The 18200-nt window shown below is 43.9% G+C and overlaps 1 protein-coding gene across 1 annotated transcript in view; it reads left to right on the top strand.

Moving 5' to 3' along the window:
• The first annotated feature begins 1134 nt into the window (after positions 1 to 1134).
• si:dkey-97m3.1 (fatty acyl-CoA reductase 1) overlaps positions 1135 to 18200 on the top strand; it is a 43194-nt gene continuing 26128 nt past the window's right edge. The window contains exons 1-2 of the mRNA XM_047574955.1: positions 1135 to 1350; positions 15509 to 15796. Of these exons, the coding sequence (XP_047430911.1) occupies positions 1342 to 1350; positions 15509 to 15796 (297 nt within the window). The 5' untranslated portion in view covers positions 1135 to 1341. The remainder of the gene's footprint in view (positions 1351 to 15508; positions 15797 to 18200) is intronic.

The following is an 18200-nucleotide window of genomic DNA, read 5'->3' on the forward strand; positions in this document are numbered from 1 at the left end:
ACAGCACCATCTGTGTTTAAAAGCACGTTTTTTTTTATGTTAAACAAAATGGAAAGATCATACGGCCTTTCAGGGAAAAAAAAAAGGTTGAAACTGAAGAGTTCTCGTACACCTTTTATGTCCTGACATAACGTCTGAGCATCAGCATTGTGTCAGCGTGAGAGGCCGCTTTGAGGATTGTGGGTCAAAGCCCAGTTTACAGTCTGCTCTGTCCTGACAGTGATTTCAACTCGGTTTGCCTCCACATACTTTGGTATAGAGGGAAACGTCCATTCACAAGTATGCACATGCATGCAGGGACATACCACGCATTCCCCAGCTCTTTGGTAAATGGGTTCTACCATGCGCACAGCTGCTTCCACCTCTGGATAGGGATCTATTTTCCAGATTATGTTACAGTTGCTGCACCAAAAAGCAAACTGTGTGCCTTTAAGCTAAGTGCTGTGAAACAGTTATAGTCATGATCACAGTTGTAAGATGAATAAGGCACCAGCTGGAGCTTTTTTAAATGTTCCCGAGGCAACAGGCTGATATGCAGGGAAGCAAATTGGCTTTGCTTGTTTTTATGTGGATATCAATAGTAAAGGCCTGCCCTGGCATAATAGAGAGTTTGATTTAAGAGAGATCAATGGATAATTCTATGTTAGGGATTTACAGGCGCACCCTTTACTCGACATAAATGCTGGATAGAAATAGATTTCTTCCTTTTAATACAGAAATAATCAGCTTTTCATAGATATCATGTGGGCACTATATTTCCTTGTGTATCTGATTAGATATATACCACATCCCTCTTTGCTGTAAATTAAATCACAATGTAGTTTGCCTACAAATAGTCATGGGAGTGCACAATTCTTCATAAATGTTGGCTAAAAATGGATAAACTTATTTATTTTTGTGTCATTAATATGCCGAATTTAATAGGTTTTAATCCTTTTGAATAATTCTCCCTTTCACTGTTCAGTGACAAACGATGCAACACATATGGAGCGAGTTGCTTTCACTTCACAGATTTTTGAATGGAATTTGGCGTGGCGCTCGGGCACCACACGCCAGGACGGCGTGTACCGGCGGGGGTAACATAGGGGAGGGTCCACGGGCGGGGTTACGCGCCCTGCCTGCCTATTTAGAATCTCATATTTGAGGCAGCAGTCTGTCTAGCTGCTGTAGTCTGCAAACAGACAGGCAGTCGGCGGCTCCGTACCGGGCGTTTTTCACGGTGGAAGTATCCAGCAGCTCGAGCCCAGGGGCGGCCGGTGGGAGGAGGCAGAGAGACCGCAGCTGCTGCACCGCACAGCCTCTTTGACAGCCGCAAGAGGAGGAATCAACCAGCACCAATTGATGCCTACGGTAGGACGCAGCTTTTTCGAAACCTTTTTTTTTTAATGAAAAATTGTTTTTTTGTTTATCGGCTTCTGGATATGGATTTGGGGAAGCAACGGTCCGTATGCCGGAGCATCTTTCATTGGTTTTGGTGTGGTGGTGGTGGTGGTGGTGGTGGGAGCCGCGGACCTAAGCATCAACACGCCGGGGCTAAAAACGTTCAAATGGTCTCCACGCACACTCAACTGGTAAAATAAAAAAGAAAACTCGTTAGGTTTAGCCTTTTTATAGTTGGTTTGCTTTTAGTGTCAACGTGGGTGTAGTGAGATAGAGAGGGAGAGAGGGTTCAGTTAGCACGGAGCTGTAGCCGCCTCCTACACGCAGGGCTGCGGGCAAGCGGGTCCGTTTAGAGCCGCAGTCAGCGCCGCGGAGCATCGCTGCGAAGTTAGCAGCCGTTAGCGCTAACCAGACCGGAAGTAAGAGCAGTTGTTTTCAAAAGAATATAATTTTAAATATTGCATATAAAACAAAAAAAAAAAAAAAATGATACAATTATAATGTAACTACGCGTTATATAAGCCGCCATTATATTTGTTTAATCGTATTTCTTTATGCTGTTTAAAACTTGAGAAATTCCAACATGGCGGCCATTTCTATTAAAGATTAACTGTAATCGCACGTGAGCCTTTAAATTTAGCCTAGCTAATGAAGCTAATGAAGCTAACCATAGCTAACATACCACACCTGATCCATTTAGACTAACATTTTGGTCTCCATTGCTTTTAATTTACTATCTAATAATTCGATATCATCTAATTACTATATGGCAGATTAAACGCAATGGAGACCAAAATGTTACGTTAATTTATTTTTCCTTTCAGGATCATCTGCTCAAAACTTTGTGGCAGGCCGTGTAACTGTAGACCAGAGTGACTTTGCTCTCAGTTGTTGTGTCTGATTGGAAGAAAACTCATGCTATTTGTGTTTGTTTAACGTCATTAGTTCCGCATTAATTCATATTTTCTGCTAGGTCTGACACTGTCATCGTGAACTCGTTGTTGTTCGCTGTCATTTACCTAAAGTTAAACTCATCTTTCAAGCAAATTATCCAAAAGTTCAGCTTCTCTTTTTTTTTCTACGTTATGTGTGTTTGTAGTAAATGTGAGGCGTGCATTGAAAGTTTTCAGAGGATCGCTTCGCAAAGAAAACAGTTTTTTATTTTGAAAGTATTCCCCGGATATAGTGCATTCACAACAGCTGGTATTGATTCCGATGAAAGAAAAACGTTTGCGCGGATTTGTTTGGATCTTAATTTCGTCCAGTTGCATTGATCATTGATACACAACGGTATCTGTTTAGAAACTATGAGCGATTGAGCGATGAATTAGAATCCCAGTCTCTTTTTTTTTCTTTTCTTCTTCCAATGGTTTTGATATGTATCTGTGCGGTTTCCCATGTGGAGTCGAGCCCTTTGAATCACCTCCTGCCTTCCTGTGATCTCACTCAGGCTTATGACTGGAACCCAGATGACACTTTAGCTCATGAGTGTGCAAGTGAGCAACATCTTGTGTGCTTTACATCCAGCGAGGGACCCACATAGATGCATGTTACTTTATTTTATTGAACTTTTTCTTGCAGAACAACCATCTTAAAAGATTTGTGGTGATTGCTTTTGCTGTACAAATTCAGTAGCAATCAATCATGCATCTAGTTGTGTAGGAGTCTGAGGCGCCATAAACATAGGTTTTATGACAGTACTCGCATTATTCTCCTGTTAAAACGTTACCTCATATATGGAAACAGATTCTTTGCATTTGGTTATGTAAGTGACAGGATGATAAATGTCTTGCATTGCTTCCTAAATGGGGACCATAAAGACTTCTAATTATCGCCAAGGGACTGTGTGACCTGTATGGGACCTTTATATTGCTCTGTGTTAAGTGTTTGCTAAGTGCGCACACATGTTCTCGGCTGCACAAGATGACGTGTTTGGTATCCTGCTGAAATCACGCATGGCTGCTTTTGTTTTGGTTGCATTCATCTAAAAAAAAAAAATAAATAAATAAATAAATAAAAATGCAGGGCCAATTTTAGAAAGCCCCTCCCTTTGACTTTGAGTTTGTTAACCTGTTCTGCATCTCGCAATAAAAACACAACCGTTCCTATAAGCCCATCCTTTCTTCTACAGCCCTTCCGCGTGTGCGTTCGTTTCCTTCCTGCTCTCTCCTGTTGCAGGCTCCTATAAATCTTTAATTGCTGAAGAGATGCGCTCTTTCCAGTCCTCTCGCTCCTCCGCGCTCGTCCGCGCCACAGAGTAGCACTACAGTACAGTAAGTGCAGAGGCAGCGTGGGAGATGTTTCTTCTTCCTTCCCTCCTTCTCTGCAGTTTCGGGCACTTTGAGGAGGCTGTGGCAAAAAAATAAATAAAAAAATAAAAAGATGTAGTCTGGTGAGAGGGGATTGCAGTGCGCTTCCTCCTCAGTGGATAAACAGCCCCTGCAAGGATAAATCTCTTTAATATCGTGGAGGAGGAGAGGGGGCGAGCCGTTTAAAAACCTCTGCTTTTGGCTGTATTTCTCACCAACGTTAACCTTTATCATTTGATCCTGTTTTGCTGATCTGATAGGTCATGCGTTCATCCGAGTTTGGCCATGTTGACAACTAGTGCATAAAGTCCGGGGATTGATTTGCCGCCTCCGTCTGTATTCTTTAAATACCAGTATTGCTTCCGCATGAATCGGTCGGCTGATCATCATCTAAGCCGTTTTCTCCTGGAAGCCATGAATGTATGGACAAAATCTAAATTATAGAACCCTTTCATAGTTTCTGCAACTTGAATTTTAGTTTGTCTGCATTGTGGGGAAACCCCAAACTGGAATAAAACATGAGTAAATAGACTGTCAGATTGTATGTCAGTTCCTATCGGTGCTGCAAATGCCAACAGAAACTTAGTGGGCAGTTGCCCTCCGAGAGTACGACGGCAATCCATCTATTAGATTTTGAGTTTTCCCAGGATAAATGGAAAATGGTGCGTTGGCCAGTGGCCCTGAAATAGGAAGTAATCTGATTTTCCTTTGAGGATCATTAATATCTGCTCAAAACTTTGTGGCAGGCCATTTAATTCTAAGCCAAAGTGACATTGCTTTCTGTGTTGTGTCTAATTGGGAGAAAACGAAAGCTATTGGCGTATGTTTAACGTCATTATATCCCCATCATTTCATATTTTCTGCTCGATCTGACGTTGTCATCACGGACTCGTCGTTGGCTCGCGAACGCACATTAGAGGCGTCATCTTCGCTATCACTTAAACGTGTCTTTTCATTGATTGCTCGTGCTGCCTCTTCTGTCTTGTAGTCAAAGTAGTCGGTGAAATAGGTAAATGGTTGTTCAGTGTGAAAATGAATGCGGCAGGAGGAACAAATGTGCAGGTGTTTGATAAATAACGTAAAAAAAAAAAAGCACACATGAAAAATAAATTGCCTAAAAGTAGCACACGGTGCAGCGTTTGGTTGGGCTGTGCCGTTTCTGTGCAGCCAGGACAGGCTTAATGAAGTGGCCCCTGCACCTGTGGTTGGCTGTTTCTCCTGGGAGGCCCCACATAGGTGTGGATCAGTATTTGGTGCAAAAGCCATGGATAAATGAGCAGAAAAGAGGTCAGAGCCGTGAAAGATGAGAAGGGAGGAGGAAGATCCCACTTTCACCCGTGAATACAGACCTTTAAGGAGGCTGCAATGAGCTTTTCAATACCTTTTGTATGTAGTAAAAATGCACAGTTTGAAACTAATCGAAGGAGGAAATTCAAAACCATGCGTAACTTTTCTATGAGCATGAGTCACCTTCCTGCTCCCCCTCCATCTGTGGTTTCTGCGGGCTGTTAATAATCACAGGAGGGATGTTGCGGTGAGTTTGACATTGAACCCCACATGGACATGGGTGCTCTGCATGTCAGCGGAGGGTGACGTAGGGGATTTAGAGGCTTTCTCCGTCCGCGAATCCACCAACGTTGATTGATGGTGCCAATGACCAGCACGTAGGAGGAGCCGTAAAAACCTCTGAAGATGTCTCCATATGTAAACCAGGTATTCAAAGACATCTGGAGGGTAACGGGCAAGAAGAGACGCAAGATTTGCATCAACGTTTGTTGTCCTTTTGAATCCAGTACCCATCATTTGTAGCATTAGTGCAGCTTGTGATTGTCCATTACGGAGAAACTGGAGCTGTTCTCTAAGGAAAATGGTCCTAATGAATGTGATGTTTCTCACGTTTCTTCATTATAAATGTCCATCTGCGCGTCCACGGCTACAGGAAACGCTAGAAGCTTTTTGGACTTGATCTGAGGAAGTTTTACATTCAAACACATTGTTGAAATATATATTTTTTTTTTCTATACTATGGTGTGGCTAAAATAAATGCCACACTTCAGTCCTCAACCTGTGTTTGCACTAGAAGTGAATTGTGAACACTTCGTATGAACAGTAACTGCTGAACCGCAGAAGGATTAGACTTCACTACTGGATATACCAGAACTCTGCGGCAGTTTCAAACTGTAACGTTTCACTGGCTCTGAACCGGAGTTTCCAATAAGCGTTGAGGAACCGAGGTTTCCAATAAGCGTTGAGGAACTGGGTTTTCAGGTGTTGCTTTGTTACTTTCTCAGTAAATGAATCCATTAGTTGGGTGTGGTGGCTTCTCCGGGCAACATAAGCTCCGCTTCTACAATTACACATTTCCAAGAATGAATGCGACTGAAAACTTGGATGGATCCACGCTGTGGCCCGAGGGCTGTAATTTGTGTTTGTGCACGTCCAATAAAACTTTGTGTGGGCGCTGACTGGGATGTCGGCGATCCGGCAGTTGAGTAACTGGAAAAGTGATGAGAAGCAAAGGCGTTGCGGACTACAGGGAAAAGTTTTGATATCAAAGTCTTTCCCCGATTTTCCTTTGAGACCGGATAATAGTTCGAGGTATAAACACAATTTTCTCTTATCTAAACCAGCAGGGTGCTGATTTAAGAGAGATTCTTCTGAGCTTTTTTTGTATGTTTGCCTACTTGTACAGCTTTAACCTAGGACAGGACACGTGCTGATAGACAGTTGTACCCTGAAGCTATTTCTTTTTTCTTTTCTTTTTTTTTGATCTGCTAACAGGAATTCCTCTCAGGATCTGTAGTCGCTCAGATGACGCTGAGAGCATTGTTAAAATGTATTGATGTTGTCTCCTATGACGCACGAGTTGAAATCAGTTGATCAAGAGAAAATTGACTCACGTGATTTTTTTTTTTCATGTTTGTGTTCCAAGTTTTCTTTTTTTTTTTTTAAATGGTGAATCAGCCAAAACAAGAAGTTGTCAGAGTTTTTGTGAAAGTCCCCTGTTGTACTTTTGTTTTTTAAATGAACTTTCACTTCTGCGATACCTTGACGTCGTGTAAATCGAACCCTGTGGTTTACTGTCGCAGATGCTCCGTGAATGATGCGATCGTGTTAAGCTCAGCCAATCCCCACCCCTGTCTGCATGAGCAGCCTGTGAAACCAGCGCGTTCGCATTCACCTCAGAAGAAGAACGAGATTTTCCACCATATGACGCTGCCTTTGGCCGATCGACCGGACTGACGGGCCTCTCGTGACTGAGCCCGTCATGTGCTTTAGTTGTTTTAACAGTTACTCAAGCTCTTCACATATTGTGTTTTTTTTTTTTTTTTTTTTTTTTTTTATATGGAGGGAATAACCCTCTGGGGATAATTTGGCCTCGTGTTCATGGGACTATCTCTGCCCCTGTGGTCCAACCTCAACGTATGTGTTTTTGGATGAGCGCCCAGCCTCCTATATGCGAGGACAGCGTGGTGGGCGCCAAAGCGATGCCTTCTTCTTCTTCTTCTTCTTCTTCTTCAATCTTTTCTTTCTCTGACATTTGAGCATAAATACAACTATTTTTACTCCCACTTGTGCAGCGCGGAGTTGAACCGAAAGCAAGCGAACAGGAGGTTACTGTGAGTGCAGCCTCCACCCAGACAACACAATGCCTCGGAGGAGTATAGATAAAAGCTGCCACTCCCTGTGCTACTTTGGACTGAGCCGTGAAGCGGTTTGTCACAGTAAACGCGCAGACAGATCAAAGATAGCAAATAGTCCTGTTCGTTTGATCTTTAATACAACCCGTTAATAAGTTATTGATCAGGTGATATTTTATGATCCGGCGAATTTACTGCGGACACGAGGTTGTACTTTCAGTTTGATGTATTGAAACCACTGAGTCGCCGGCTACGCTGACAGATCTCAAATCATCAGTTTTATGCTCAGCTTCATCCAGGAACGACTTATTTCGCTTTTCTAACATCCAGCTTTGCTTGGTGCAGATGAACTCGCCCTTTAATGTATTAGTTACACTTTCACCTCTTTATTTGTTTTGGAAAGATGCTGCTCTCCAAATTCTCTAAATGCCAACGGTCTTTGCTCTGCAGCGGCGTGCGCGCAGCTTCAAGACGTGGAAAACAGCCAGCGCTTAACACGACTTTGATGTTTAGAGTTTGTCATTTGTAGTTTGGACTGTTGGCTTCGCAAACAATTTCCAGCACGTATGATACACTGTGTTCAAACTGAACAAACGAATTCTTACTTGTCGTTTGCGATAGTGGATCATGTAAATATGAAACTTCTCCCGTTTTATCAGAAAAGGGCAGCTCGTTTAATCACCAAATTAAAATCTGAACTGAACCGCAACTTCCCTCGGTTTTTGCCCAACAACGGCACAACATTACGTCGCTAGGCGTGGCCCTGAATGTGCCCTCCTAGACCACATCCTCACTCTAGTTCCCGGGACCAGAGCTGCCTTTCTTTTCATCTCTACACCTATCCTTTAACCCAGCGCACAGCCAGAGCCGACTGCATCCTGTGTTAACCCAAAAAAAAAAAAAACAAACCCGAGCAGCAGCCACCACAACCCCAACATTACTCATCATCAGCGAACGTTGTCTTAGATGCTATCTCAGGTTCGTTGGTATAAACGGTGCGAGCGATTTCATGCAGATGTTCCCTCGTGTTACATCCACCAAAGATGAAAAAAAAAAATATATATTGTGGTGTTGAAACCGTGTTGCGTTACTCTGAACTAATCTGTCCACAAATCGGGGAAAATAATCTGCGGCTGCTCATGCTGCTCCTGTTTAAAACCACCCGTGCGTTTTTTAACCTCGGCTCTAATCTGCATACGGGATGAGATGCTCCAACATGTAGAGCTCCTCTGACATTAATTAGAAACCCGGCTGCGTAAAGCACTCATTACTCTTAGTGTCGTGTGTCCATTGTAATCAGCCTTTGCACCGGACACCTGATTAAATCCGTTGGTCACAGATATTGGTTTCCATGTAAGTGAGCTGTATGTTGCTCAAATGAGTAAGTCATTCTATTGAGGCTTAAACACATTAAAAACCAAACCGAGTCTTGTCGGTTTGGACGTGGCCGTGGCTTTTTGCGAGCAACAGATGTGGGAGCGCAGGCGGCTCCGGTGAATAGTTTCAGCGATATCCTCACATGCCTCTTTCCACATTAGGAAAATGAGCCTGCGGGATAAGTGAGAGGGCAGCTGTGACCTCTGCACCGGTCAGTTTCTGCGATAAGGTTGTTGAAACTGCCTCGCCAATTAAGGCCCTTTCCCGCTCTTCACCGCAACCCTCTGCATATGTGAGCCTGGACCTGGCCGCTGAAAGCTTGGGCCTTTTTGTCAGCCGCTGAGTTAATGACTGCCTCAAATGGATCATAAAGCCTCGCCGGGCTCTCTGCGGCCGGGGGCGCATGTGCGTATTTCATGTCAGATGAAATAATTGGACACTTCCAAGCACGCCGTGCAGGAAATCCGACCGTTTCAAGGCCTCCGCTTCTCCTTGCACAAACACTCTGCGTTGAGAAATAAATTGACCTTTTAGAGGGTGATTCATCTTTTTTGCACAACCACCAACAGGCGTGGTGCTACACTGAGTGAAATTTACACTTGGTGTGTAGGCAAAGTGTTGTTTTGGTTTGAAGGATTGCAGGTTCATTCGCGGTGTTTTATTCTCCTGTTTGCTTTTAGTTATGAATCCGCTCAATAAATCCAACCGTGTTTCCTGTAAATTAACCAGCAGTTAAAGCCGTGTTTCTGTGGGTTTAGCTGGCATGTCGTTTTGTAATTTCATGTTTATTTCTAGACTCTGGAGCCTTGTTTTTTTAGGATTTTACCTCAGATCTTAGTACTTTTTAAAGAACAGTACTTGTGTAAATTTAAACTCGTAAATATAATGTTGGTGCTGATGGGAAGTTACTGCTGGAGTCAGGCTTCACTTCATCATGAACACATGGTCAGTTTTACATATCGTATCGCACGGCAGAACAGAACGGGCTTCACAATCAGATCTTTATGCACAATTTATGACTGTGACCCAGTGAGGATATTCCACTATTAACCAGCGTTCGCTCGGCGGCGTCCAGTTATCCCTCCAGCCTGGTGATGGGGATGTTTCCCCTGCTTGCGTCCCGATTGATTTTTCATTCTATGGGGTTGCTATTGATTTGTTTCCTGTAAATACATTGATACAGAGCTACTAGGAATCACGATTGTGTAGCACTCTATTGGTTTTTTTTCACGTGTGCCTTTACATGTCGGCATTCAGCGACGGATGCAGTTTCTCTGGTAACGAGACAAATATTATTCAAAAATCCCGCCATCCTAGACTCGTTTGTATCCCTCTAACAATAAACAGTATTCAGAAATATGTGGGTAATCTAAAAACCTGCTAAAAGGAATAATCAGTTACTCAAATATTTGACATTCTTCTCTTGAGTCACTAAGTGATTCAGCTCTAGCTGACTCTGATTGTCGCTGGGAAATGGCTTCACTTTAGTATTACTTTATGTTGCCATGTTTTAGTTCACTTACATTTGATTGAGTACACAGTTCGATAGAAATTTAGTTTCTAAATGGAAAAGTTCAAACGGAGAATGCTACAAGTTGCTACTCGATCTGCGTTTCCTGTCTGTAAGGGGAGAGAGTCTACTTTGTTATTTGAAAGTGGTGTGTGGGATTAATGCCACGGCGATCACACGCCGCAGGTCCGTGACCTCTTGGCTCGACTGCAGCACTCGGGAGTGCGAATGCCCAGTCTGGGTCTGAGCCAGACGTAAGCGGACACCGCAGATCCGTCACCGGGCCGCGGCTGGTGTAATTACAGAACCCCTCTGTCATCAGACACAATGTGGACGATGTGCTGATGTACGTGAACGCCAAAAAAAAAAAAAGGAGGCTGCTTAAATCCTTGTAGCCCACAGCTAATATAATTAATTCTAATTAGATTAGCATTTAATTACCTTAGGGGGGAAAGAAGTAGGAGAGGGGACCTGTGGTTTGTTGTTATTTTTTTTTTAATTTTTTTTGGCAGGTAATGGCGTCTTGGATGACATACTGTGACTTTATACACCTGAGCTTTTGGATGCACATTCACCATGTAGCTGTTCCCACTGTGTGGAAGCTAATGGATGTTAATGGACTCATGTTACACTTGTTGCCAGCAAAACATAAAAAATAAAAAAATAAAAAAAACACTAAGATATGTCTAATATGTTTATGTATCACAAAAAACAACCCTGACTTTCCATCCTTTTCTTCAGCCTCGCTCATAATTTCTGCAATTCGAATACGTTTTGTGCTAAAACACAGCTTGGCAGGCGTGACAACAGTAAATAACGTATGCAAAGCTTGCCAAAAGCTCCGTTTGATTTGTGATTTGTTTCCATACTCAAGTGCTCCTTCTTGCCCTGGGAGCTAATGGATTTTTATTAATCTAATCTTCTGATCAGGTCATTGTCCCACCCTCGTGCACTCTCTCTCTCTCCGGGTAAACAAAAGAGACTCGCTCATTTCCTGTCCGATTGTCGAGACAAGAACCAGAAATTGCCCGAAAGAGCCGTGATGAGACGTACGGTGCCAAAATTAGCAACGTGACTGCCAGCCTCTGGATTGAGACGTTGTTGGTAACGTGTCCGCTCGCGGATGCGGGACATGTTTACTTGTGAGTGTGGGACGGAGAATGAGAGGAGACTTGTCTCCTGGCTCGAGTTTACCCGTCTTTTGAGCGGTTTCCATGTCGGCACAGCGACGTGAAAGCGACAGCCTGCGGTGGTTGTATACTTAACTGAGCTTTTCAGGATTTTTTTATTTTTTTTCTCCTTTCACTGTTGGCACTGTTATTCAGTGAAAGGGCCTGACTCTTCCTTAGTTGGCATTGCCATTCCACTTGACTAATGCTGCCTTAATTATTGGCTGCGTTTTGCAGCATTTTGCTCTTTCTATTTTTCCCACACTCCCCTCCTCCCTCCACCAGCTTTTGTCCATTTATAATGGCTTCAGCCAGCGTGCAGCTGTAGATCTCGATTTTTTTTTTTTGCCCGTCTCCAGCAGCATTCAGCTGACCCACTAATGGAGGGGTTGTGTGAGGAAAGGCCGGAGGCAGAAGGACTGCAGTGCTGTGGCTTAAAACAACCCGCCTCCGACAAACAGCGTGGACCTCCTGGGGAGAGGAGCTTTGAGGAAAAGCTGAAAAACCTTCACTCGGAAGGAAAGGAAACGTGAAAAAAAAGGCCAGAGTGCAGCGGCATTAACCGTATACAACAGCAAACCTCCGTGGCTGCGTCCTCCCGCCTCCAGCGTCTCCTCGCTTTATTTTTTTTGAAAGGACCCTCACTGACCTTGGACGTGACGTTCTACTTTGTCAAGATGGCATCATAACCTGTGAAGCTGGTCCCTTAAGCTTTTAGCAGCTTGTCCTTTCTGCTCACTACTGTGACAAATATCTTCCAAGTCATAGTGCGGACTCCTTACTCATTAGTGACAAGGTTAATGCTGACGGACGTCTAATGAGCCGCGTTCTGCTTGTCCTTCAGAATCGGTGTGGTTGGTAAGGTCAGGTGGTTGGATATAAAAGAAGTGAAGCTTGTTTCTTTAGTGTGAGGGGGAAAAATGAGTAAATAAAAGCAACTGCCTGTCCCAGTAACCAGAATGTAATTTCCTCTAAGTCCATCTGCCTCTTCCTGATGCCCCAAACAGTATTTAGATTTCCTTCAGGTATTCCCAGTAGCATTGGACACGTCCAGGAACATAAATTCTTAGTAATTACTTTAGGTTGTCAGGAAGGACAAGTTGTTGACTTGTAGCTGACGGAGGCTGGACGCCATCAGCCGGACTGACGGACATCGAGGGAGGCAGGGGGTGGGGTGGCTTAACCTTAGAAGAATGCGTTAGCGTGCATGTGCTCAGTGTCCACTTTCCAACACTTTTCCAGCTGCAGGAACACGTCCATTGTCGGGCGTTAATCCGTAGTGACTTTCAGCCCCTATACCCTTGTCCTTGTGTCCACAGGGAATCTGCGTGAAGCACAAAGCAGGAATGTCAAGGGCCTCAGCAGAGGACGACCGTGACCTTTTTCGCCTCGCTGTCCGTACACACGGAGCGGTAAATCTGTAGATATTACTCTTCTGTAAATTATAGATCAAACAAAAACCTGATTAAAAGAATCGGATGAAATGGATGTAAATGTTAAGCTCCTCTGGATTTGCTTTCTGCCAGAAATCTATGCTTTAGCTCGCGTGTAGCTCCAGACCGATGAAAGCATAAAAACCCGAACGCATACACATCCCTGTATTTCTGTGCTCGTGTGTGTGAGCGGAGTGTAATTCAATATCGCATGCACAGACGGCAGAATGGAAGGAAAACGAGTAAATACAAGATTGTTTTGTTATCTGGGCCACGTTTGGCTCAGGAGGATTTGGTTTCTGTCTTTGGGCAGACATGCTGGGAATCTGCAGCCCAGGGGAGAGGATGAAAGAAGCAGAGGGAGCGTACAAATCGCAGCGTTACTGAATCACTGGGAGTGCTGATCAGGCAAAAGTCTCGGTTTAATGTTGCGCTGAGGAAAATTTTGACGAGTAGGCGCCCCGTCGGGTCTGAATTTTCCAGGTTTCTTGGCGAATGTTGGAAAGGACTGATTGGCTCGTTAAAGAGGACGACGCCAACCAGAGACGGGAAGCTGTCACCTAATCGTAGGAATGCACATGCAGGAATAACAACCTTAAGCCCACACATTAACACGATGGTTTGATCATAAACGCATACGTGAAGGCTGAGTCAACGAGTCACAGACAAAACACGAGTTAAGCGCACGGTAGCGATAAAATAAAACTTAAACTGCAATAAAACCTTGAGTACTATCATTTTCTTGCACGTAAATTAAAGTACAGCTTCTAAAGCACACTCTGTCATTGCCCCAAACTAGTAAATGTTTGAATTGTACATTAAGCGTTATACTGACAAATTCAATTAAATGTCATGTGTTTGCTGCATGTTAATCTTTACCCTCAATAAGATCCGTCAGCACACCTAAGGAATTCCAGACCCAATAAATTTCCTCGCGTCCTTTTAAATGCCTGCTGTAGTACTGCTGTGTGTGTGTCTGTGTGTGTGTGTGTGTGTGTGTGTGTTACTTGACAACCCTGTCATGCACATGAAAAGGCTGTTGTAGTCGTAGTACTAGTAGTTCACAGTGTTAAGATTAAAGCATATGGCGCAGTCTGTTGTTCCGTCTAAAGCTGAGGATGCACAAGATTTTTATTTTATTTTATGTATTTATTTTTGCCAGATTTTACCCACAATTCCCAGCTGGGCAAAAAGTCTGCACTAGCAGGGGGACAGTCTGCGTTGGTAGCTGGCACAAAAATCTGTTAAGAGCGTAAGGGGGTGAACACGCAAATCTGCAAGCGTACGAGCAGAAAAGACTTTTATTTTTTTCGTTTTATTTATTTATTTCGTCAATTCTCGATGAAATGAACTGATTATACCGCAACTGATTAACTGCAAACTCCCATTGGGGGGGAAAAAGAGGATGAGACACAGGAAATGACACCAGAACACAATGGGAAAATCAAAACAACGACGGCGAACAGTGAGAGCAGGAGAGTTGGTTGCAGTGCGTAAACAACTGTCACCCTCGAGTTTGATGCAGTTGGCCTTAGTTGGTTTGACAAATCATGTAGTCTGGGATCTGTCATGATGCTCAGTGTGTGCGATCACCGGCCGTCATACAAAAACCTACTGACGCCAGTCTCTTAGCGTGTGCTCCTCGTCTTTTCAAAATCTGCAAAGACTTGAACAGGATCTCACAGGACCCGACCTTAGACTGCAAAAGCAGCTGACACAGATCCTGATTTATTGTACTGCCTTGGCCCAAAAAAGCTAATGCAATCCATTACACCACCACCATTAAAGCAATTGATCCAATTAAGTTGCCATACAACAACATTGGGGGGGGGGCTGGACACTCAGGAACGCACCAAAAATCAATGAGAAAAATGACGCTAAGGGCAAGTGCAGGTCACTTTATCGTGGTTTTGAGTTTCCCAGTGGCTGAAGTAGGTGTGTGAGCCGTCCTTTATTCCTCTTAAATGTTATGACTAAACTGGGGCTTCCGTCTAATAGATCTGTTGCCATGTAAATCTCACGATGCAAGGATAAACACGCATCAACACCAGCAGGCCACTTCTGAGAAACTCCTCTCCTCCCACGCAATTTTAGACCTCGCAGGACAAACAAAACCTACGCACAATGTAGACGGGTGAGGTCATGCGTCCAGGCCTCCGCTTATATTGTTGTAAATGTAGTAATTCTGGTTTCTACAATAACAAATTCTGTCCACCTTGCCTCATTTTGTCATGCGGCTCTTCATCATCGGCGCTGTGTGTTGACAGTCATTTGAAAAGGAATGAGCGTAATCGGTCCTTGCTGTCCTGGTTATAATGTCCTCTGAAGCCGAGCATTTGCTTGTAGACACGACACGCACACCAGGCGATGTCAGACTCCCCCTAACCCCTGAACATCACCCCCTCTCTTATCTCACGCTATGAATATTCATACCATTTGCACACTAGCTGCATGAGTCTTCTGGCACTTTCAAGGTCAGAACAGAGAGAAAATGTTAACCAAAAAATAAATAAAAAAAGGAACCAATTAGAGGCCGAACATCCATGCATAACTTTGCTCTTCTTGATTAGCGTGATTCACAGTTCAGTTTTACCTCCTCTCGCTCGCTCTTCATTACTTCAGCTCGCGCGGTACGGTGTTTCAGCTGCCTCTCCTCGCGCTCATGTCTTCGTACCCTCTCGCTCCGCAGGAACCGTCTGAAGGCCGGGACCTCGACGGGTTGAGAGAGCAGCCGACCGACGGACAGACCAGAGCGAAGGACACCTGCGGCGGCACAGCGGGCAGCAGCATGGCGTCCGTGGCGGAGTACTACGCCGGCAAGAACGTGCTGATCACGGGAGCCACGGGCTTCATGGGAAAAGTGCTGGTGGAGAAGCTGCTGAGGTCCTGCCCTGAGGTCAAAGCTCTCTACATCCTGGTCAGACCCAAAGCCGGCCAGTCCATGCGGCAGAGGGTCAGCGACATGATGAAATGCAAGGTAAGAGAAAGGATAGTTGTAGGTATATGTATACGTTCATTAGACCCTTTTTTTTTGCTAATACTTCTGAGAAGCCAAATCCATCATTTTTAAATTTTCTGTGCAAAGGTTCATTCCTTAAAAGTACACTCACTTTATCAAGATACTTGGCAGGTAGGTGGTTCAGAGGTGTCTTGGGGAACTTTCTCCAGTTGTTGTGTTGACGTAGGCTGTCTCTGTGTCTTCTCTGCTGATCATGGCTCTGTGGGAACAAAACCATGTGCTGTAGGACTCTTCTTTTTTTCCTGTGTCTAGCTTTAGTTTGGGACCAGTCAGATGTCGTCTTGATTAGATGTTTGTGTGTGACATGAAAATATCTTGAACAGCGATACAAGCGTTAGACAAAACCTTTATCTCTTCTATCTAGAAGCGTGTTTAGTCCATAACTGCAACCACACAACATTGATTTTCCCTTCTGATTGGTGTCTTCTCCATAGCAACCACTGCAAGTGCGTATGGATATTATATTTAGAAACATCCATAAGGTCAAAAGTGTCACAAAAACAATAATGAAAGCACATGTCTGTGTAGTCTTTTTGCGATATTAAGCAGCAAATAGGAATTATTAAACCACATGTTTACTGTAGTTTGACGACGTGCAAGGTTACAGTTGATACTCGATGAAATATGAAAGCATGATGAAAATCGCATTCTAATGAGGGGGACCGCGCTCTGAGGTCACCAAACCAGGTGGCGCTCGGTGCATTTATTCAAATCACCATTCAAAACCACGCTGGCTGCTGGAAGGGAATGCAGCTGGAGGTATGTTTGCAGAGCGATAGATATTTGACTGCAGATGATGGCAGCGGCGGCGCCAGCAGCTTCCGTTGCCATGGCGAAATGGGCCTAATGACCCCAAAAGAGTCCAATGGTTCATCTTTGAGCTGCAGCAGAGATGCAAAGAGTCAGGGTAGGGGGGCAAAACAAGGATCACGCATACTAAAAAAAAAAAAAAAAAAGGAACTCGATATTTTCTCAATCTGAGGTTTTATTGAGGAGGAGGATGGATATAGAAGATACAGGGACACAGAAGGTGAGGTAGCGGTACAGGGCCCGGGAGAACAGAGGAGAGGGGGGTAAATAAGTGGACAGGGATGAGCTCCAAATATGTGGCGTCAGCTGCGGCGGTCTGGCCAGCAAAGCATGACTCAACAAAAACCTCCCAACTATGCTGGACCTAATGAGGACCAAAGGATTGACATCAGCTGCGAGTTGATGTGCTCACAAACAGCTGCTTGTGCTCGTGCTCCGTGTGTGGCTGCTGATGGCCTCAAACTGTCAGCGTGCACCCAAGAAAATCACACTTTCTCCTTTTCATTCTTTTCTCTTTCTGTCTCCCTCTAATAGCATCTATTTTTAATGCTCTCGTTGAACCTCGCGGCTGCGTTCATTATTCCGCTCACTGTGGAGAAGCGTTTGCACCTTAATTTAACCTAGCTCTTGGTTTTCTTTTATTGCCACCCCTCTTTTTTTTTGTCAAGGTGAGCATGATGCTGTGATTCACAGAATACCCCTCACCATGTTATTATTTTACTCTGACTCATCCGTGCTATAATAGTTCCGGTTAACAACACCCTGTAATTTATGCTCAGTAGAAATTGTCTTTTCTTTTTTTATGAGAATATTTTGAAATTCATGTTCCTCCTGTACTTTGGCTTCGAGTGAAGAAAATAATCTGTGACGACTAGTTTAACCCGTGTCCGTATTTACTAACATGTCAGCAACAGGTTAACCCAATTTAAATACCAGTAGAATAAATACCGGAGCTGCAAAAATAGCTGGAGGTGGTGGCAGCAGATTAACGTCTAACGGAGACCTCGGCACAGACCTCTGATGACCAGGGTGAGGAGGAGACGGGGAGGATTTAATAAAAGGGCAGAGACAAAAGTCAGACGATGCTTTAAAATGGATTATTGGATTAAAGTGGTGATGCTGAGAATTGATTTTTGGGACAGTCCCACTGTTAATGTAGAGAAAAGAAACTTTTTCACCATTTACTTTTTACGTTTGGTGGAGATGGAGATGTGGAAGACGAATGTGTAACAAACTATCGTAGCAACGCTGAAACAATGACCACAGTCGAAGAATGAGGTTTATGATTACGAGATTGTTGCACACTCACAATACACTCAACCTCTTAGGTGTAATCGGTAGATGTTGAAGTACTGATCATAGTTTGATTGTCCACTCTTTTTAAGATAAGAGTGCATCTTGAATTAACAAATCATTCCTCTACCTGTGGTCATGGGAATAAACAAGGTAAGCGTTCTAATGAAATGTTCAACTGGGTAATTTAGAGAACAGCTCTCACACTGAGAAGCTACAGAATAATGGTTTAACATCTCAGCAGCTTCTTGCTGGACAA

Source organism: Mugil cephalus, chromosome 22 (assembly GCF_022458985.1).
Source record: "Mugil cephalus isolate CIBA_MC_2020 chromosome 22, CIBA_Mcephalus_1.1, whole genome shotgun sequence".
Classification (NCBI taxonomy): Eukaryota; Metazoa; Chordata; class Actinopteri; order Mugiliformes; family Mugilidae; genus Mugil; species Mugil cephalus.